Source organism: Numenius arquata, chromosome 3, assembly GCF_964106895.1.
Source record: "Numenius arquata chromosome 3, bNumArq3.hap1.1, whole genome shotgun sequence".
Taxonomy (NCBI): Eukaryota; Metazoa; Chordata; class Aves; order Charadriiformes; family Scolopacidae; genus Numenius; species Numenius arquata.
Window position 1 is genome coordinate 24,202,335 of NC_133578.1, and position 16,590 is coordinate 24,218,924.

General features: G+C 37.8%; 1 protein-coding gene across 1 annotated transcript in view; it reads right to left on the bottom strand.

The window, feature by feature from the left end:
* Nucleotides 1-440: 440 nt before the first annotated feature.
* SP3 (Sp3 transcription factor) overlaps nucleotides 441-16,590 on the bottom strand; it is a 37,563-nt gene continuing 21,413 nt past the window's right edge. The window contains exons 5-7 of the mRNA XM_074145318.1: nucleotides 12,082-12,274; nucleotides 4,469-4,665; nucleotides 441-2,200 (exon numbers count right to left, since the gene is read on the bottom strand). Coding sequence (XP_074001419.1) covers nucleotides 1,884-2,200; nucleotides 4,469-4,665; nucleotides 12,082-12,274 — 707 coding nt within the window. The 3' untranslated portion in view covers nucleotides 441-1,883. The remainder of the gene's footprint in view (nucleotides 2,201-4,468; nucleotides 4,666-12,081; nucleotides 12,275-16,590) is intronic.

Consider the following 16,590-nt stretch of genomic DNA (forward strand, 5'->3'; position numbering starts at 1 on the left):
GTCATATTTTCTAAGCTCACAGCGTTTTCCCCGTTTCTTCCTATCCTTTAAGCAAAAGGCCATTATCCCTTTTAGCCACAGTTTTCTATCAAGACTGTCTCTACTGTGGCATGTAAGTCTCAGGGGACTTGAAAGCAACTTTATTTTCATATTTTATAGCATACATTTCCTATGTTTCCTTTGTGCCCTGCTCAGCATAATGTCAAAAAAGTTACCACTACACCAACACAGTATGTAGTACATACACATCTGCGTGCATACAGATGGGGGTTCTTTTGAGAGCAAGAAGGTGGTATATTACCATCTCCTTGCCCATAAGGAAAGGAAACACCATGTCTACTTCCCAGCATCTAGCACAAACTAATAAAACATTTCAGGCTTTCAAGATGTATTATGAAACTACACCTTGTTAGTTAACAAGAAGTACAGTACACTCAAGTCAAAAGAAAAAAAAAAATAGTGTTTTATTAACTACCACACTGTTATAATACACTTTAAACGTACAATAAGGTAGCCTTTCAATTTGAGGTGGTTTTAAGAATAACAAATGAACAGATTTCCAAATGTTTGTAAATAGGTGAACTGCGGTAATTATTGTTGTACATTTTTTGAAAATGGTATAGCACTTACAGACTGGCTATATAACTTCATTTTGTACATTTTTCTATAATTGAAAATATAAACAGTAATTAAAAAATAAAAAGAAAATTCAGCATAATAAAAAACATATATGTTTATCAGTTAAATGTACTGGATACATACAATTTTTAGGGAAGAAGCAAAAAAGGAAAGATGGCTGATATTTAAATGCAGATTGACTAACCAAAAACTAAACAACAAACAAATAAAAAACCTCATAAAACCCCTAGTTCACTATGACTATATCCATATGTTTGGGAGTACTGTCAATATGGAAGTGATTTTTCTGTTGTATTTGCATATGTTATATTTTACTGGTAATTTACATGATGGCTTTTAAGGCCCTGGCAGACAGATGTTTTTTGGAAAAAGATTTGATAAAAATCACTGCTGAGACGCAATACACCTTATTTTTGGTCCTCCAATGTTCAAAAGAAGGGATATACTTCACTATAACATTTGCCTTACCACCCAAATGCCTCAACCTATACATTTTTTTTTTTAACATTTTAAGCTTTTTAAACATTGGTTATATTGCCCACCTTGGTTATTGAAAGAATATTAACAAGACATCATTTTGGCAAATTAAATCTTAAACATGGCTTTTCAATAGGATTTAAAAGGTGACTATCCCTAGAGTTCCATGTTAAAATGTAGTTTTCAAAATCTTACAAGAGTAATGCTTAAAATATTGTACATAGTTAACCTAATTAAAATAATTAGCTTCAAAATGACAAGTTGATGAGCTAAGTAAAGCCTACACTATGTAACATTTGCTTGGAAACTTGATTTGTCAGTTATGCATAATAAAAATTCCAGTCATCAAGAAAATTACAAAATTTCTTTTATCATAACATGATTTCTTTTCACCCATCAACTTCTTTTATCTTACAATAGATAAATACCAACATGTTCTCATTTTTTTTACACTAAACCACACAGGATTGATGCATTTGGTTAGACTACCATTTCCATCGTTAAATTCTTTTTTTTTTTAATATAACTTGGTAAAATTTCATCTCTTCTAGATTCCAAAAGTACCTACAAAACCCATGCAATTTTACCATTTTAATATACTATGGAATATCATACAAAGTAAGGCATTTCAGTGTCATGTATAACCAAGTTACTGTCAATCCAAAAATTTTTGCACATCAATAAAAAGATATCTAAGAACTTAGGAACAATATTCTTCTCACTACTGTATAAAAATAACCACAATTAATAGGTATCTTGTGTAATATTTACTCCATTGTCTCGTTTCCCGAAACTGTGACAAGCTGTAAAGGTATTTCAGTGTTGGTAAGAATATCCTGATTGCTGGTGCCAGATGTATTAACAGTTCCTATTCCTGAAACAGAACCTTGTTGAATATTTGCAAGGATAAGTGTTGTTCCTCCTGCAGTAATCAAAGTATCATCAGGTGTTGCTTCTACTGATGCCAGCACTGTACTGCTAGAGTGAATACCTTTTTTATTCTGATGCGTTTTAATGTGTTTGGCAAGGTGGTCACTTCTCATAAAGCGTTTTGAACATTCTGGACAGACAAATTTCTTCTCACCTGTCACAGAAGATAAGAAAAATGTTTTCAAGAACATTAAAAATATCACATGTACACCAAAAACTGAGATAACTTACTGCCTTTAAGAGTCAGAATTCTAACAACATCTATACCGAAGAGAAAAGCAATCCAACATGATAAACTTGTGTGTTAAATTTCTAGACACTTACACAAATCCTTTAAAATAATTAATTTATTTCTCTGTGTCTCACTGAGTTTGGGGAGATCTTTCAGGCAAGCTAAGGAATATTACCATCTCATATCCTCAGGCTGCTAAGTTTCACTGCAAATATTACCAATAAATAACTTTTCAGAGGAGAACAATACCCGCCAAATGATGGACAGGGAAGACCATATGAGCTCCTGCAGAACCACACTTGAGACTGCCAGACAAGATCATAGGGCAATTCAGGTTTGAGAGGACCTCTGGAGGTCTCTAGTCTGATCTCTCTCTAAGCAGGGCCAGCTGGGAGGTTGCTCAGGAATTTATCCAGTTTGGTCTTGAAAATCTTTAGGGATGGAGACTGCAGAAACTCTTTGGGATCCTGTTGCAGTGCCTGGCTGTCCTCACAATGAAAAAGTTTTAATTTATATCTGGTCTGAACCTCTCCTGTTTCAACTTATGTCCGTTATCTCTCATCCAGAGAGACATCTCTCACCAGTGCACCACCATGAAAAGTCTGTCTTTGTCTTCTTAATTTGTCCTTGAAGGCACTAGATGGTTGCTATTAAGCTCCTCCCTGCCCTTACTCTTCTCTTTGTGCAGCTGAATAAGCCCAATTCCTACAGCCTGTCCTCATAAGGCAAATGCTCCAGCTTCCCAATCATCTTGGTCGCCCTTTAGTGAACTCAGTACTGTTGATCAATGTCTGTCTTACACTGGGGGCTGAAAACTGGATTCTAGGTGCAGTCTAACCAGTGCTGAGAAGAAGGGGATAACCATGTCGCTAGAACTAGTGTCTCTGCTTCTGTTGATACAGCCCCGGCCATCCTTGCTGCTGGCTCTTGCTCACGTTATTGTCTGTCAAGACTCGCAGGTACTTTTCAGTAGAGCTGCTTCCCAACTAGTCAGTGCTTAGTCTGTGTTGCTGCAAGGGTTAATTCCACCCCAGGTGCAGTACTTTGCATTCATCCTTTTTGAACTTCAGAAGGTTCCTGTCAGCCCATTCTTTCAGCCTGTGTTCCTCTGAAGAGCGGCCTTGCCCTCAAATGCATTCACTGGTTGCCCCACTTTGGTGTCATCCACAAACCTAAGAAGAGTGCCCTCTGTTGCCTCGTCCAGGTCAGTGATAAAGATGTTAGGTCAAAAGATAGATCCCTACCATTCTCTACTTTGTATTGGTCTGCCAGAACACTAGGAGCCGTTAACCATACCCTCTGAGCTGGGTCATTCAACTGGCCTCTCTTTTTTTTAAACCCATCTATCTGTCTGTTCATCCAGACAGATGGTAACATCCCAGCTTGTGTTCAAGCATTCAACATGTCTAACAAAAGCACACCATTAGGTCCAAAACATGAAATATTTTTCATAGACATTGCAAAGACAGTTTTCTAAGCAATATAAATGCTGATAAGCACATAAATTATTACCTATTGTCACTGGGTTTTTGAAATAGTTTCATTTTAAAAGGTAAACATCCTCTAGTTTGAACATTCTAGAATGTAATTACAGGTTCAGTTTGTAGGAAAAGAGGTAATACAGACAATAGATTTGAAACAAACTGTTACTTGAAAAGGTGGAAGATCTAGACTAATTTCTTTTCTTTGTACTAAACAAAAGGAGAAATGTGAGCTTGGAGTCCCTGATAATCTAATCATGAAACTAGCAGATGCAGAATGATGCACCATCACATGCTCTTCCTTGATTTTGTGAATGACATCCAGTATCTTGGACATCTAGCCCCCTATTGTTCTTTTTTAAAATGAGAGAAAATTATTAAAGTCCTAAGCTGGAACAACAAGTCTAATCTGGTTCAAATAAACGAAATGCATTGCTGAACCTGAATCAAAGTATTCTGATTAAGGTCTATTAAATATTACCTTAAATATCAGTTCTGAATCAAAAAAGGTAGCTGTTTTTCCTGCACAGACCAAGAAGAAAGAAACCAAAGTGTATGCATAGCTTCAAATATCAGCTGATTTTAGAAAAGTCACACTACATTAAAATCAACCCAACACAAAGATCTGTTCTCCTCTTAAAAGTTATTTATCCAAGCCCTCTCCATGACACTCCTTTAGTGAAATGCAGCAGAATCAAAGACTGAAAACCTGTGTGCGTTCTTCGGTGTCGCTGAAGCTCATCGCTGCGAGTGAACCTTTTGCCACAGAACATCCAATTACAAACAAATGGACGCTCTCCGGAATGCCAGCGGAGATGAGCTCTCAAATGTGAAGTTTTCCCATATACTTTGCCACACCCTGGTATGTGACAAATATGTTGCTTCTTTTTTCCCAAGTTGGAGCCTCTGTTTAAAAAAAAAAAGAGAGAAATTATGCATTCTGATAGACTCCTCCTAAATACTGCTCATACATATAAGTTGGTATCTGTTTGCAGATACCAACAGATCTGCAAACAAACACGTGCAGCTTCCCATTTTTGATTCAAATACAATCACAGTCCAGTACACTCCATAAGAAGCTGGAGCTAAATTCTATAATGCTATCCCAATTCTGCAAACTATAAATTCAACAGTACGTGAAATTTAAATGATAGATGTGTAATCTCTAGCAAGCATACATGTTTATGAAGTTGGAAATACTGTCACACTACAGCAGTTTGTATTACTTTGATCCTGAAGTGCCCATATTTTAAATTTCTCCCAGTTTCAGTTTTTACCATACCAAAGACAGTTTTGGCAAAGAAAAAACACAAAAGATTGCAATTGCCAAAATGGAAACAGGAGATTTTGGCAACTGGGAAGATAACAGATGGGACTTTTGGCATCTTGGGGAAACCTGAGAAGCAGTCTGGGGTTGGAAGACAAGCATAGTAACTTGAGTATTTCCACTAAAAGGAGTGGCACTGAAACAGCTAATTTTGCTGACATTTAAATTAATTCCTTGATATTTCAGGAAAAAAAAAAATCCATCAAAATGAACACATAATTCACAGAAATAGTAGGTGATTCAGGGGAAGCACCTAACACAAAAGCCTAACTTTTTCTTTTTTTTTTTAAATAAAATCACCAGAGAGAGATAAGAGCCTCTGAACACCCTGAGAAAGAGATCGGTCTGGCCAGTGCAGGGCATCATGATTGATTTTAGCCAATTTAAGTGTTTGCTGCTGCTGAAAAGGGCACTCCAGGGAATAGATCTGGCTGACAACGCAGCTCTGTGAATGGTAAATTCTGGTACAAGGGAGATTGGAAAATGCAGCCAAGCATCAGGCCACCTTATTCATCAGCAATGTTAACTTAGAACAGCTTAAGTGGATTCTGAAATCACAGTCCTGGGCACTCCACCCTCCATGACTGATTATACAATTTTCAGTTGCCTCCCCAGGGCAATTTTTTTCCTTAAATCGGGTGCTCAACTTCTGCTTAACAGTCCAGGGGCTGAAGGGTTTGCCAAGCAACTATTAGATCAAGATTCTCATCTCTGCATTTAGAACATTTCTGTTTTACCTCTAATGAGGGTTCAGGGTAAAACGCATATACACTTTTAAGGAGCTAGCACTTGGAGCAGGCATTTCTGAACAGGCACAGAAATTAACTCAATCTAAAAACTCACATCATCTAAAGGGAATTCCAGCCTAAGCACATACGCACCTAACACATTCCAGACAGTCCAGAAAATTAAGAAGATAAAATCCAATTAAGTCCTAGAAAATGTTTCTAAGAAGTCTCAAAATAGAGCAGTCTTCGTAGTGCTTCGTTAGTCATTTTGTCTCAGAAGAAAAAACTATCGCTTTTACATACAAATTATTCGTCATGACAATTGTTTAGGTTTTGACTTCAGAACAAATTCAATGGCAGTAGAAGTAGAGTCCAGAAGGCTTTTTACCCTGCTGTGGTAGCAGCAGACTCATGTGAGCCTATGGATATGGTGACAGAAGAGACTCTGCTTATCTGTCTTTTTTGTTTTATTGCCACCCCTCAATCCTTAGCCTTACACAAAGTTCACCTGCCTGTTTTATCCAGCTTGTTTATAAATTTCATGCAAAAAATTCTCTGACATCTGACCTGATATCTTAAGGTCTTCCATCACTATTAGTCTTGGCAAGAATATTTTTGATTTAATTTTCCTTTTTCAAATGTCCCAAAAGAAGATCTGTTCTTTGGACCAGAACAAATACTGCCTTTTTTTACATCTCCTACCTGAGGTGAAATGTCCATTTTTGGTAACCTTTGCTACATCTAACTGTTAGGTTCACACTCTTCCATGGCCTTCCATCAAGCCAAGATTAAAAAGCAAAAATAACTGTGATGTCAGGCATTTAACTTTGCATTATGGCACCTACAAAAAAGCTCAATATTCACAGGGTTTGAACATTCAGCCAATCTCAAAGGCATTTAGCAAAATGTCTTTAGATTGCCCCCTTTCTTTTCTAGTTTCTCAGCCTCTGCAGACGGCCAGGCCACCACACAAAACTCACTGTACCTGTAACACTTCCAGTGGCATTCAGCTATCAGCCCGAAACACCCAGCTCCCTGGGCTCCAACGAAGAAATTTTCTGTATTCCTCTTTTTGCCTGTTTGCAACCACTTCCACAGTTATCATGCTCTAAGTTCATCTTCACCTAATGATTCAGTTCTAGACAGCTCTTCTTCAGGTCCTCTTGTTTGGTGGCTCAAGGCTTCCAGCAATTGTCGTGCAAGGCAAAGGAACACCCATGGCTCTTCTCCATTATACACTCTTGGTAATTGAAAGAATTCTCCACAGGATCCCGGTACCCTGTGTCTTTAATTGCCTGTCCAACTCCATGCAACCCTAAGGAGTGCTCAGCCTGTGCTAATTATAACAAAATGTATTTCTACATTTGAGAATATATTTCTGTATATAGACTATTTTGTGTGTTTGCTATTTCATCCTCACACCTTCTCCAAATACTATAGTCTTCCCATCAGTGATAATCAATAGAAATATTTTGTAACTTTGCATGATACAGTACATAAGTGTGACACAAATGACACAAAATCACATCCAAATCCCCTTATAATAATTTAAAGATTACTAAGTCAATCATTTGAAGCTCCTTAATTGCACCTTCAGTCTACACTGGAGGAAACGAAGGTTCAACTCATGGTCACCTTACTATGCATAGGTGGTGTAGCACATGTAATTCTAAGCAGTCACCTAACTGGTAACCGAATTCTTAGAAGACTGCGAAGTTCAAAGTGAGGGGAAAGTTAGGGATTCACAAAATGAATTCCGCAAGACTACTGTGAATGAATAACTAAGTGTATTTATTCTACACAGCTTCATATAGGCATCTTCATGTTTGGTTCATGTGTGCTCTAAACTGACTGGATATGAGCCAAATTCTATCTGGACGCTTTGCAGCTGTGACAGTCTGGCACTACGCCCTAACACATCATGCTAAGAGGCCTTTCTTGCTGCATTGGGCAATAACCATCATTACTGAGCAAAAGGATACGATTCAGGCCTACTCCTTGACTGAAGTCTTCAAATCAATTAATATATAAGTATTTTCATAGTACATTTTACGTTTATAAAGACTGGAATCCACATTTCTCAGTAACCATGCAGAACACAATGGGTTCAGGAGGAGATACCTACATCCACTGAGAAACTGGACTTTCAGTCCAGCAGTACTTCCAGGAGAAACATTAAGTATTTTAAGGGTAAAACATACAATTATTAGTTATTTTAAGAATGTGTGTTTTAGAGTTATGTACCTGAAGTGGTACTCAGAAGCTCTGTTCCTTTATATATCCAGACAGAAGCAGTTACATCTCAATGTCATTCCAGATGTAAGAGGAGGGTGAAATCTCCAGACGTAACTGAGAGGAGGGTGAACTTTCCACCTAACTTCAAACACCCCATCCAGAAGCCTAATACAGTCTGTTTGGGATCAGAGTAAACCCTTGAGGTACATCTCTCTCTCACTCTCCACTTGCTTATCCCCCATTTACTATATAAGCTTGAGGCTATAAGGTTTTAATTTATGCATTTAATACATCATCCTCTTCCTTTCCTACCTTCCCCCCTGCCAAGTAAGGTAAAGATAATAGTGGCTTCCTACTTCACAGGACTGGTACAAATAGAAATCCTTTGAAGACTGCAATGTAGTCTAATTCTGTATCGAGTCAAAAAAATCCTACAAAAATCAACAAAAAAAATAGAAAGAACCCCCTAACTCCCCTTTACATCCAGAAAACAGAAAAGACTAGAAATGCCAAAACTAAGACTACACAAAAGATGAAATTATGGTGGCGAAGTCTGCATCTGTGAAGCCATGTACTTCACAAATGAAATGCTATTCAGCTTTTTCATACTGATTTAATGCGCTTTTCATAGAATAGTTTGGGTTGGAAGGAACCTGTAAAGGTGATCTAGTCCAACCCCCTGCAATGAGCCGGGGCATCTTCAACTAGATCAGGTTGTGCAGAGCCCCGACGAACCCGATCTTGAATGTTTCCAGGGATGGGGCATCTACCACCTCTCTAGGCAACCTGAGAGTTGTTTCCAATGTTTCATCACTCTCAGTGTAAAAAATTTCTTCCTTAAATCTAGTCTAAATCTACCCTCTTTTAGTTTAAAACCATTACCCCTTGTCCTATCACAACAGGCCCGGCTAAAAAACTTCTCCCCATCTTTCTTATAAGCCCCCTTTAAGTACTGAAAGGCTGCTATAAGCTCTCCCCGGAGCCTTCTCTTCTCCAGGCTGAACAACCCCAACTCTCTCAGCCTGTCCTCATAGGAGTGGTGCTGAAGCCCTCTGATCATCTTTCTGTGTCCCCCCAGACCTGCTCCATCAAGTCGATGTCCTTCCTGTGCTGAGGGCTCCAGAGCTGGACACAGTACTCCAGGTCGGGTCTCACCAGAGCAGAGTAGAGGGGCAGCATCACCTCCCTTGACCTGTTGGTGACACTGCTTTTGATGCAGCCCAGGATATGGTTGGCTTTCTGGGCTGCAAGTGCACATTGTCAGCTCACGTCCAGCTTTTCCTCCACCAACACCTCCAAGTCCTTCTTGGCAGGACTGCTCTCAATGTCTTCATCCCCTGGCCTGTATTGATATTGGGGGTTGCTTTTCTTGTCTTACTAGTTATATATTATTTAAGTACTACCTTGAATATAGAATTATTCATTTCCCTGGGGTTTTTTCCCTCATCATGGGCACTCACAACACTCAGTGTCTAAGCAATTCACAAACATTAATGAATTTATCATCTTGCAACACTCCTGTGTACTGAACTTGAACTAGTACAATCATTTCATACCTCCAAATATGAGATAGAAAGAGATTAAGCCAAAACTGTCCAACAGCTGCTATCTTGAGGTGTCAAATTCAGTATAGGAGAAGCATATTTTCTTACAGTACTGAGGATGTTCACAATTCAGGTCAATTGACTTCTTTACAAGAATGAACTCAGTACTTCTGCAGTGGAAGAGGTGGAGTGGATAGACAAACACCTCCAAAACTTCAGAGCCCTGTTGCTGCAGTCCTTTGTCTCATTCCCTAAATGCCTTCCAATTTCTGCAATAAGTGAAGCAGGTGCCAATCATTACACAGACCTGATTCACTCCCTGTACATCATCCATTCCATCCACTGAATGGCACCAGGGTCATATGAAACAATAGTATGCAGTCATGTAATCAGAAACCAAATGATAATGCGTACGTACAAGAGATTAAAGTTGCCTGCGATATCTTAACTTCAGCATTTGCCAACCTCCAAGTTTTCAATTTTGCGACCTTAACGTCATTTTAAGAACTGTGAACGCTCTCTAAAGAAACTTATAAAAGCAAATGGCCTGTTATATGAAACTCCAGAAATCATCAGCAGAGTTGAAAGACAAATCAAAACAGAATTACAACACTAGAGATAAAGAAGTATCTGTAGCAGCTATAGAACATGATCAACACATACCAGAGAGAGAAAGAAAATACTCCTCCAAGTGGGCTTACTCTGTTGCCAGACTCTGAAGGAATTCTACATTCCGGTGGGAAAGTTGCTCTAGCAACTGTAGGCACTTTCACTCTTTTTCTGTTTCCCCACCATTGTCTCCTTCATTATTCAGTTTCGGTTCCATTCCTAATTCTTCTCACATCCTGACTTCCTGTCCTACTTTTCCTACTTAGTTTGTACATTTGATGTGCCCAGTCCTTTCTTTACAGTGGATTTCAGATTATCACTTATCTAAACTCTTATCTCAACTCCTTCCCAAATTCCCATATCTGAGTTTTAGTCAGACTATGTCCTTCTCCAGACTTCATCAACATCATCTCTCAAAAGATTCTCTCTTGGGCTTTGATTTTAACATTTGGTGTTATAGCAATTCCACTTACGAGGAAGAGGATTTTAAAGTAAAGATGTCTTTAATTTAAAGGCACTGTAGTTTGGAATAGATCATGAGGAAGATGGAACACGTGAAATCTCTATGTTTTCTAAGAGTTTGGCCAGTGCAAATCGCATTTTCAGTCTTCTCCCAGACTGAAGTAAATCTCAACCCAGTGTGTACATTGGGCAGATCTTCATGGCAGAGTCCAGGTTCACCAAGAACTTAAAAATGTCTGTGCCAGGTTTCAGTGAACTACGCATAGGAATTGAACAAGAGGAAGCTGATGGACAAAGACACTATATAACCTTAAATGCAGATATTATCACTAGCTTCATTTGTGATGTAAATGTATAAAAGCGTTTCTGTCTAAAACACTTAATATTTACTTGTCGTGGCTGCCTAAGATGTTACCTTTCCATCTTGCAAAGAAAGTATCTAGAATATACAGCAAAAAAACACAAGAGACTTGACAATAGACATATTCAATCAGAACTCTTAAAAGTCATAGGACACTGACAGGTTCCTTAAAGAAACTCAGTAATTTACACTAGAGTTCTCGCATAAATAAGACTTCTGTTTTAGAAAAGAAACTATTATCAAAATGGACAAGTTTTAGTGTACCGGAAAGAAGCCCCCACACAATTATATCAAGCACAAACACATCTAAATATTTTCACTTGTAAAAGGCAGCCTATTATCCCCACTTCCTCTCTTATACCCATAATCAAGATGTTTTAAAAGGAAGTGTTCAGGAATAGAATGTAAAAAGCTGAGGAATACTTTTATGAGATGTAGAATAATAAAACATGGCTTCCTATGCAGCCCTGAAGTTTTATATGAATTGGAACTTAGTACATCATTGTTAGACTCATCTCCACTAATTTCGACAGAAAACTATCAGTCAATTCAAAATTTGGTATTTAGAGTTATCATACAAACCTTGTTTTTCTTAGGAAACCAGTGAATAAGAAAACCAGGATAACTGTATTTTTTTAACACTCTAAAGCAATCAAACTGTGGAAAAAAAAATGCTCAATCAGTGAGGAAATGCAGGAACACAGGATTTAATCAAGTCCTTGACATATGATAGGAAGCCAATCATGGATGTGCATATTCCAAAATATTTCATTTTCATATTATTTAGGGCAACATTCTATCCCCCTCACTTGTACTAGGTGGCATCTAACTCCAGATTTTTCCAATTAATCTCAATTGAGTAACTCAGAGAGCATGGAATAATCTGCCCATCCATCTGCAAACCCAGAAATAAAGGTGGCAGTCCTTTATTGCATAAGCTTTTTTTTTTCCCCCTCTCTCTCTGCAGAGAGCTGCCATTAACTAAAGCTCCTTCTTTCCTCACTCATTATTTGTTTTCATCATTACATGCGTTATGTGACACTGAACGTTGCATACCTTCCACCACCTTCTTTGCAGTTGGGACATGTGCAAGCTACTCGTCGCAGTCTTTTTCCCTCTTGATGTGGTTGGTCCCCTTCCTCATCTACCACCTGTACTCTCAAATGTGTTAGATCATTGGTATTCAGTGTAGAATCACCACTGAGCTGCCACTCTTCTGGATCAGGCTCCTCTTCTTTAATCCTAATATCTGAGGAAAAGAACAAACACAGATCCATAAGCAGCCCATTAAATAGAGAGAAGGAAACCATAATGATCAAATCTTTTTACTGTTGAGAGCACTATGTCAGTCAAAAGTCAACATCCTTTAGTGCATACTGACATTGCTTCTGTGCCCTTGTAACCTGTAATGTATTTTAAAAGTTTATCTTACTATACATTTCAAAGTGGAAGACAAGGTATAACGAAGTATTAAAGTTTAAGTTTGAACTGCTCTTGGTAGGGAATGCTGTCACCAGGAGGATTTTGCTTGCTTGAAACTTGGGAAAAACTGAGGAACAAGAGGTTGGATAGAGGTTGAAAAAAATGTAAACCCAAGTTTCAAATGATCCTGAATAGCCATTTATGTTTCCACAGGATTTCTCCATTAGTGTGACATGTAGTAGAAACAGCCTTTCTCAATGATCTTCAGAAGTTTTCAGTATGCACAGTGATATATAAAGTAATATGAGAAATCAATTAAATAAAAGGTTTTGAGCTAAGACCAATATATCTAAGGAAAACAAACAAACAAAAAAAAAAAGCCCTTGTTCCATTTTTCCCTTCTCACCTCAATTTTTTCCACTATACATAGAGAAGAAAACATTTAGGGAAGAATGTTATTCATCATTAGAGAGGGGTAAGCAACACACAAACCACTTCAACATTTTGATGAGCTAGTAGTCAAAATAAGTCTTTGCGGTGTCATGGATGGAAAGAAGCCTCTTCAGTTATCCTCACAGGATGGACACTGGCAAGCATGTGTACCCTCTCCCTACAGAGCATTCTTTCAATCTAGTCCAAGAACTAAATACAGCATCACAGTACATTGTGAAACAACAGCTATTTTAACAAATATACATTTTAACAGGAACATTTTTTCCCCTCAGACACTATTCTAGATTCCAAATGGGCTTAAAGTCTGTAAGTCTGGATTTCAAAAAAAGACATTTTCTTTATATCATTTTAGAAAGCTGATCCCCAGCCCCTTCTTTAGTTCAGTAGAGTACTGTAGTTACGTGGTCTACCTTCCGAATATATCCACAATTCCTCTGTTTAGAGACAAAGGATGTAGCTACGCACAAAAGTTTGCTTGGTGCTAATAAAGTCTCAGCCCAGCCTTTTCCAACATCACAGGTGTTGCAAACATACATCATACACATACACTGCCTTCCATTTACTTGCACGTGTATAACCATTTGTGGGACTGTGCTGTAAACTACATCACTGATGTAACTAAAGTTAAAGTAATTCTCTAAGAAACTGCTGCATTGGGAAGAGAATTCCAGGTCAGAAACAGGGAAGTCTAGAATATTTATCTGGTTTGGCTGAAAAAGTCAATGCTTTTAAAGCAATTAAATAAATTAAGCTTGCATGAGTATCACAGGCTCTGAGCTGTAGGAATCCAGGAGCCAGCACACTCATTTTGCTGACTCTCTATGCATGTGGTAACACCCACTACTGCGGTAAGATTTTGCACTGTCCAAGGTGACCTGCACACTCAGCTCCACTGTTACCGTAAGAAGTTCATGATTTCACACAGCAACATAACGAGTATCTTTCATGTGAAGACCTAGAAAACCTCTGTGGTGACTTCTAGTCTTCCGCATTACCACCAAATTATCTTTCCTACCAAATTAAGTCATTTTCTGAGACTAATCTATGAAATACTTATATTATACGTAATAATTTGTATAAACATGTTATATATAAAATTCACTTTACAGAATCAAAGATTAAACCACTATACAACATACAAAGAATTTATAGAATTGATCTTTCAAATTGGATACTCTTAAGCGTACTAATACATTCACTTACAGCAACTTTAGAAAAAGGCAAAAGCCTGATTTACTCTTACGCATCTGGGCACATAATAGGAATTTAAATACAGCAAAGCAGCAAGGCTGCCAACACAGGCCAACTCAAGCCCCCAAGCAGTTTTTAGGACTGGGTATGTTACGTATCATACTCAAAATTCTTTTACCAATCAAATGTCCCACAATACATAACATTTATACAAATGTTGGTTTTATTTAAAATAAGAATTAAAGCAACATTAATAAAATAAAACACTGTATTGAGAAGATAATTTCATTATGATCTTACTAACATTACTAACTAACATAACATGCTCGCAACACTAGCGTATAGTGAGTTTGTGAAGTCAGTAGCTGAATCCAGTTAGCACTGGATACACATACTTCAAAAGAGATATCAACAAGCCCAAGCAAAGATGGATGTGTCTAAGTAGAGCATGGATCTGAGCTCCCAAGATCCAACTCCACTACTGAAGTAAAACATTCCATATAACATATGATTTCTCTTATTGACACCCCAAAGTCACACTCTAATAGCAGAGGTACACCTAACAATAGAAACGTGTCCAGAATTGTCTATTACTGGATTACCGGTATCCAGGATTTTCTACCTTTAACTCATGTAATGTTGTTCGCAAACCTTCATCATGAGTTCCTTTCACTTCTAGAGTATCCCTCTATTCCCAGTCCTTCCCAATTACCACCATTACTGCTGTAGCAAAAAGGCTCACAATAGTTTTATAACAGTGGAGGCATAAATGAGAAAATTATTTGGACAAAAAAAGAGGGCCAGACAAAACACTCCTAAGAGTTGAGGATACTGGAGAAAACAACAATTTGCATAGACATACAATACTTTGTAGTATTATTTCAAAAATGCAAAACTGAAATGAAGGCAAAGTAGTACTTTGTTTCCTGGTTATCTTGTTAAGGCAGAAAGTATAACTACTGCTTTAGGTATTCTTCTGAAGGACCATCTTCTACTCCAGTCACACAGAAAAGTACAATGTAAACTGGCAATTTACAAACGAGACTTTTAAATACTTAATTATGTAGATTACACTTTAAATAAAATAAAATTAAAAGAAATATCAAAAGATGAAATGTTTACCTAGCCTCTCCAGGATGGAGTATAGCAGAGAGTGGATTGTATCAAATCCCATAGTGAATCTGATTGCCTTAACAAGGTCCTTAGAGCCAATGTGGCTGTTGCCCTCCAAGTAGGTTCTACATTATAGCAAGAGATGAAATTCCTTGAAAATTCCATCACTATTCTTGGAGGCAGGAAGGGGTGCCACTGCAATTTAGACAATAGTAAGAAAAAGAAATAGTAGAAGGGGCAAACCATGGAAAAGAGCAAAAGATAAGAGTCTTCTCCAATGCAATAGAACTGGAGATTATGCAAATTCATACAGATAGCAACAACTCCACATTTCTCCCTTGATGTTTCTCTGGACGTGCTCCATTCTAATTCAGTCTCAACTGACAGAATACTAGGTTTTACACATACTCTGCAAAAAATTGGGCCTCAAAAATTTACATAATCCCTGAAGTCATGACAGCTGATGCAGACACTGGGGTAAATTTAAGGCAACTTTTGTCTCCTACCAATTAAACACAGGCTAAACATGGGTTACATTTTCTTTACTACTATTTTATTTACATGCTTTCAAATTTCTATATGCCCTTAATTAAGTTCAAGACCTAGTACTAGGTAAGCATGAAGGGTAAATTCAGACAAAGATACTGTTTCAAACTGCCTACGGATTCTGAAAATCACATATTCTGTTCAAGTTCTTCTTGGTATATAATTTTGTTCCAAAGGTAGTACTTCATTGTCACAGAAAGCTCAGAGCAGCCTACAATATGGGGCAAGTTTAAATGTATTTGGCAAATAAAAACAACTAAGAGATTTGTTTAAAGAACTCCAGAGAAGAATAACTAAACTGACAGGATGAAACTATGCAGATGTAAATTCAGCCTAAACTATTCTTGAGTACATTTCAACTATAGGATGAAGAGAATTACTGCTGCCCACTGATACAGCCAAGTCATTTACCTACTTCACCATGTTTCAAATGAACACACCAATCAATTCAGCTTCATGTTCTACCTTGGCCTGTTTCAACTAGGAATTTAAGAAAATGCTGTTTTCTTTATCTGTGAGAAAAGTTAGTAGGTTACCCAACAGCCATAGAAACAGGGATAAAGTGAGAAGGGAAGAGGATGGAGTGCAAAAATGCTTCTTTTGAGGACTACACCACCACTTTAATTTTTTGATGTATCTGCCTCTGCAGAATGTACCTGTAACTGTCTCCGAACCAGGGGCTTCTGGTTTAGCTGCATTTCCTAGATGCTGAAAGCCACCCTGCCTTTTTACTCAGCTAAGCTTTACAAGCTCTTGATCTGAAAAGCAGAAATATGGTCTTTCAACTGAAAACAGATTTGCAACAGCACTGCACATACCTTCAACCCAATTTCCTCACAG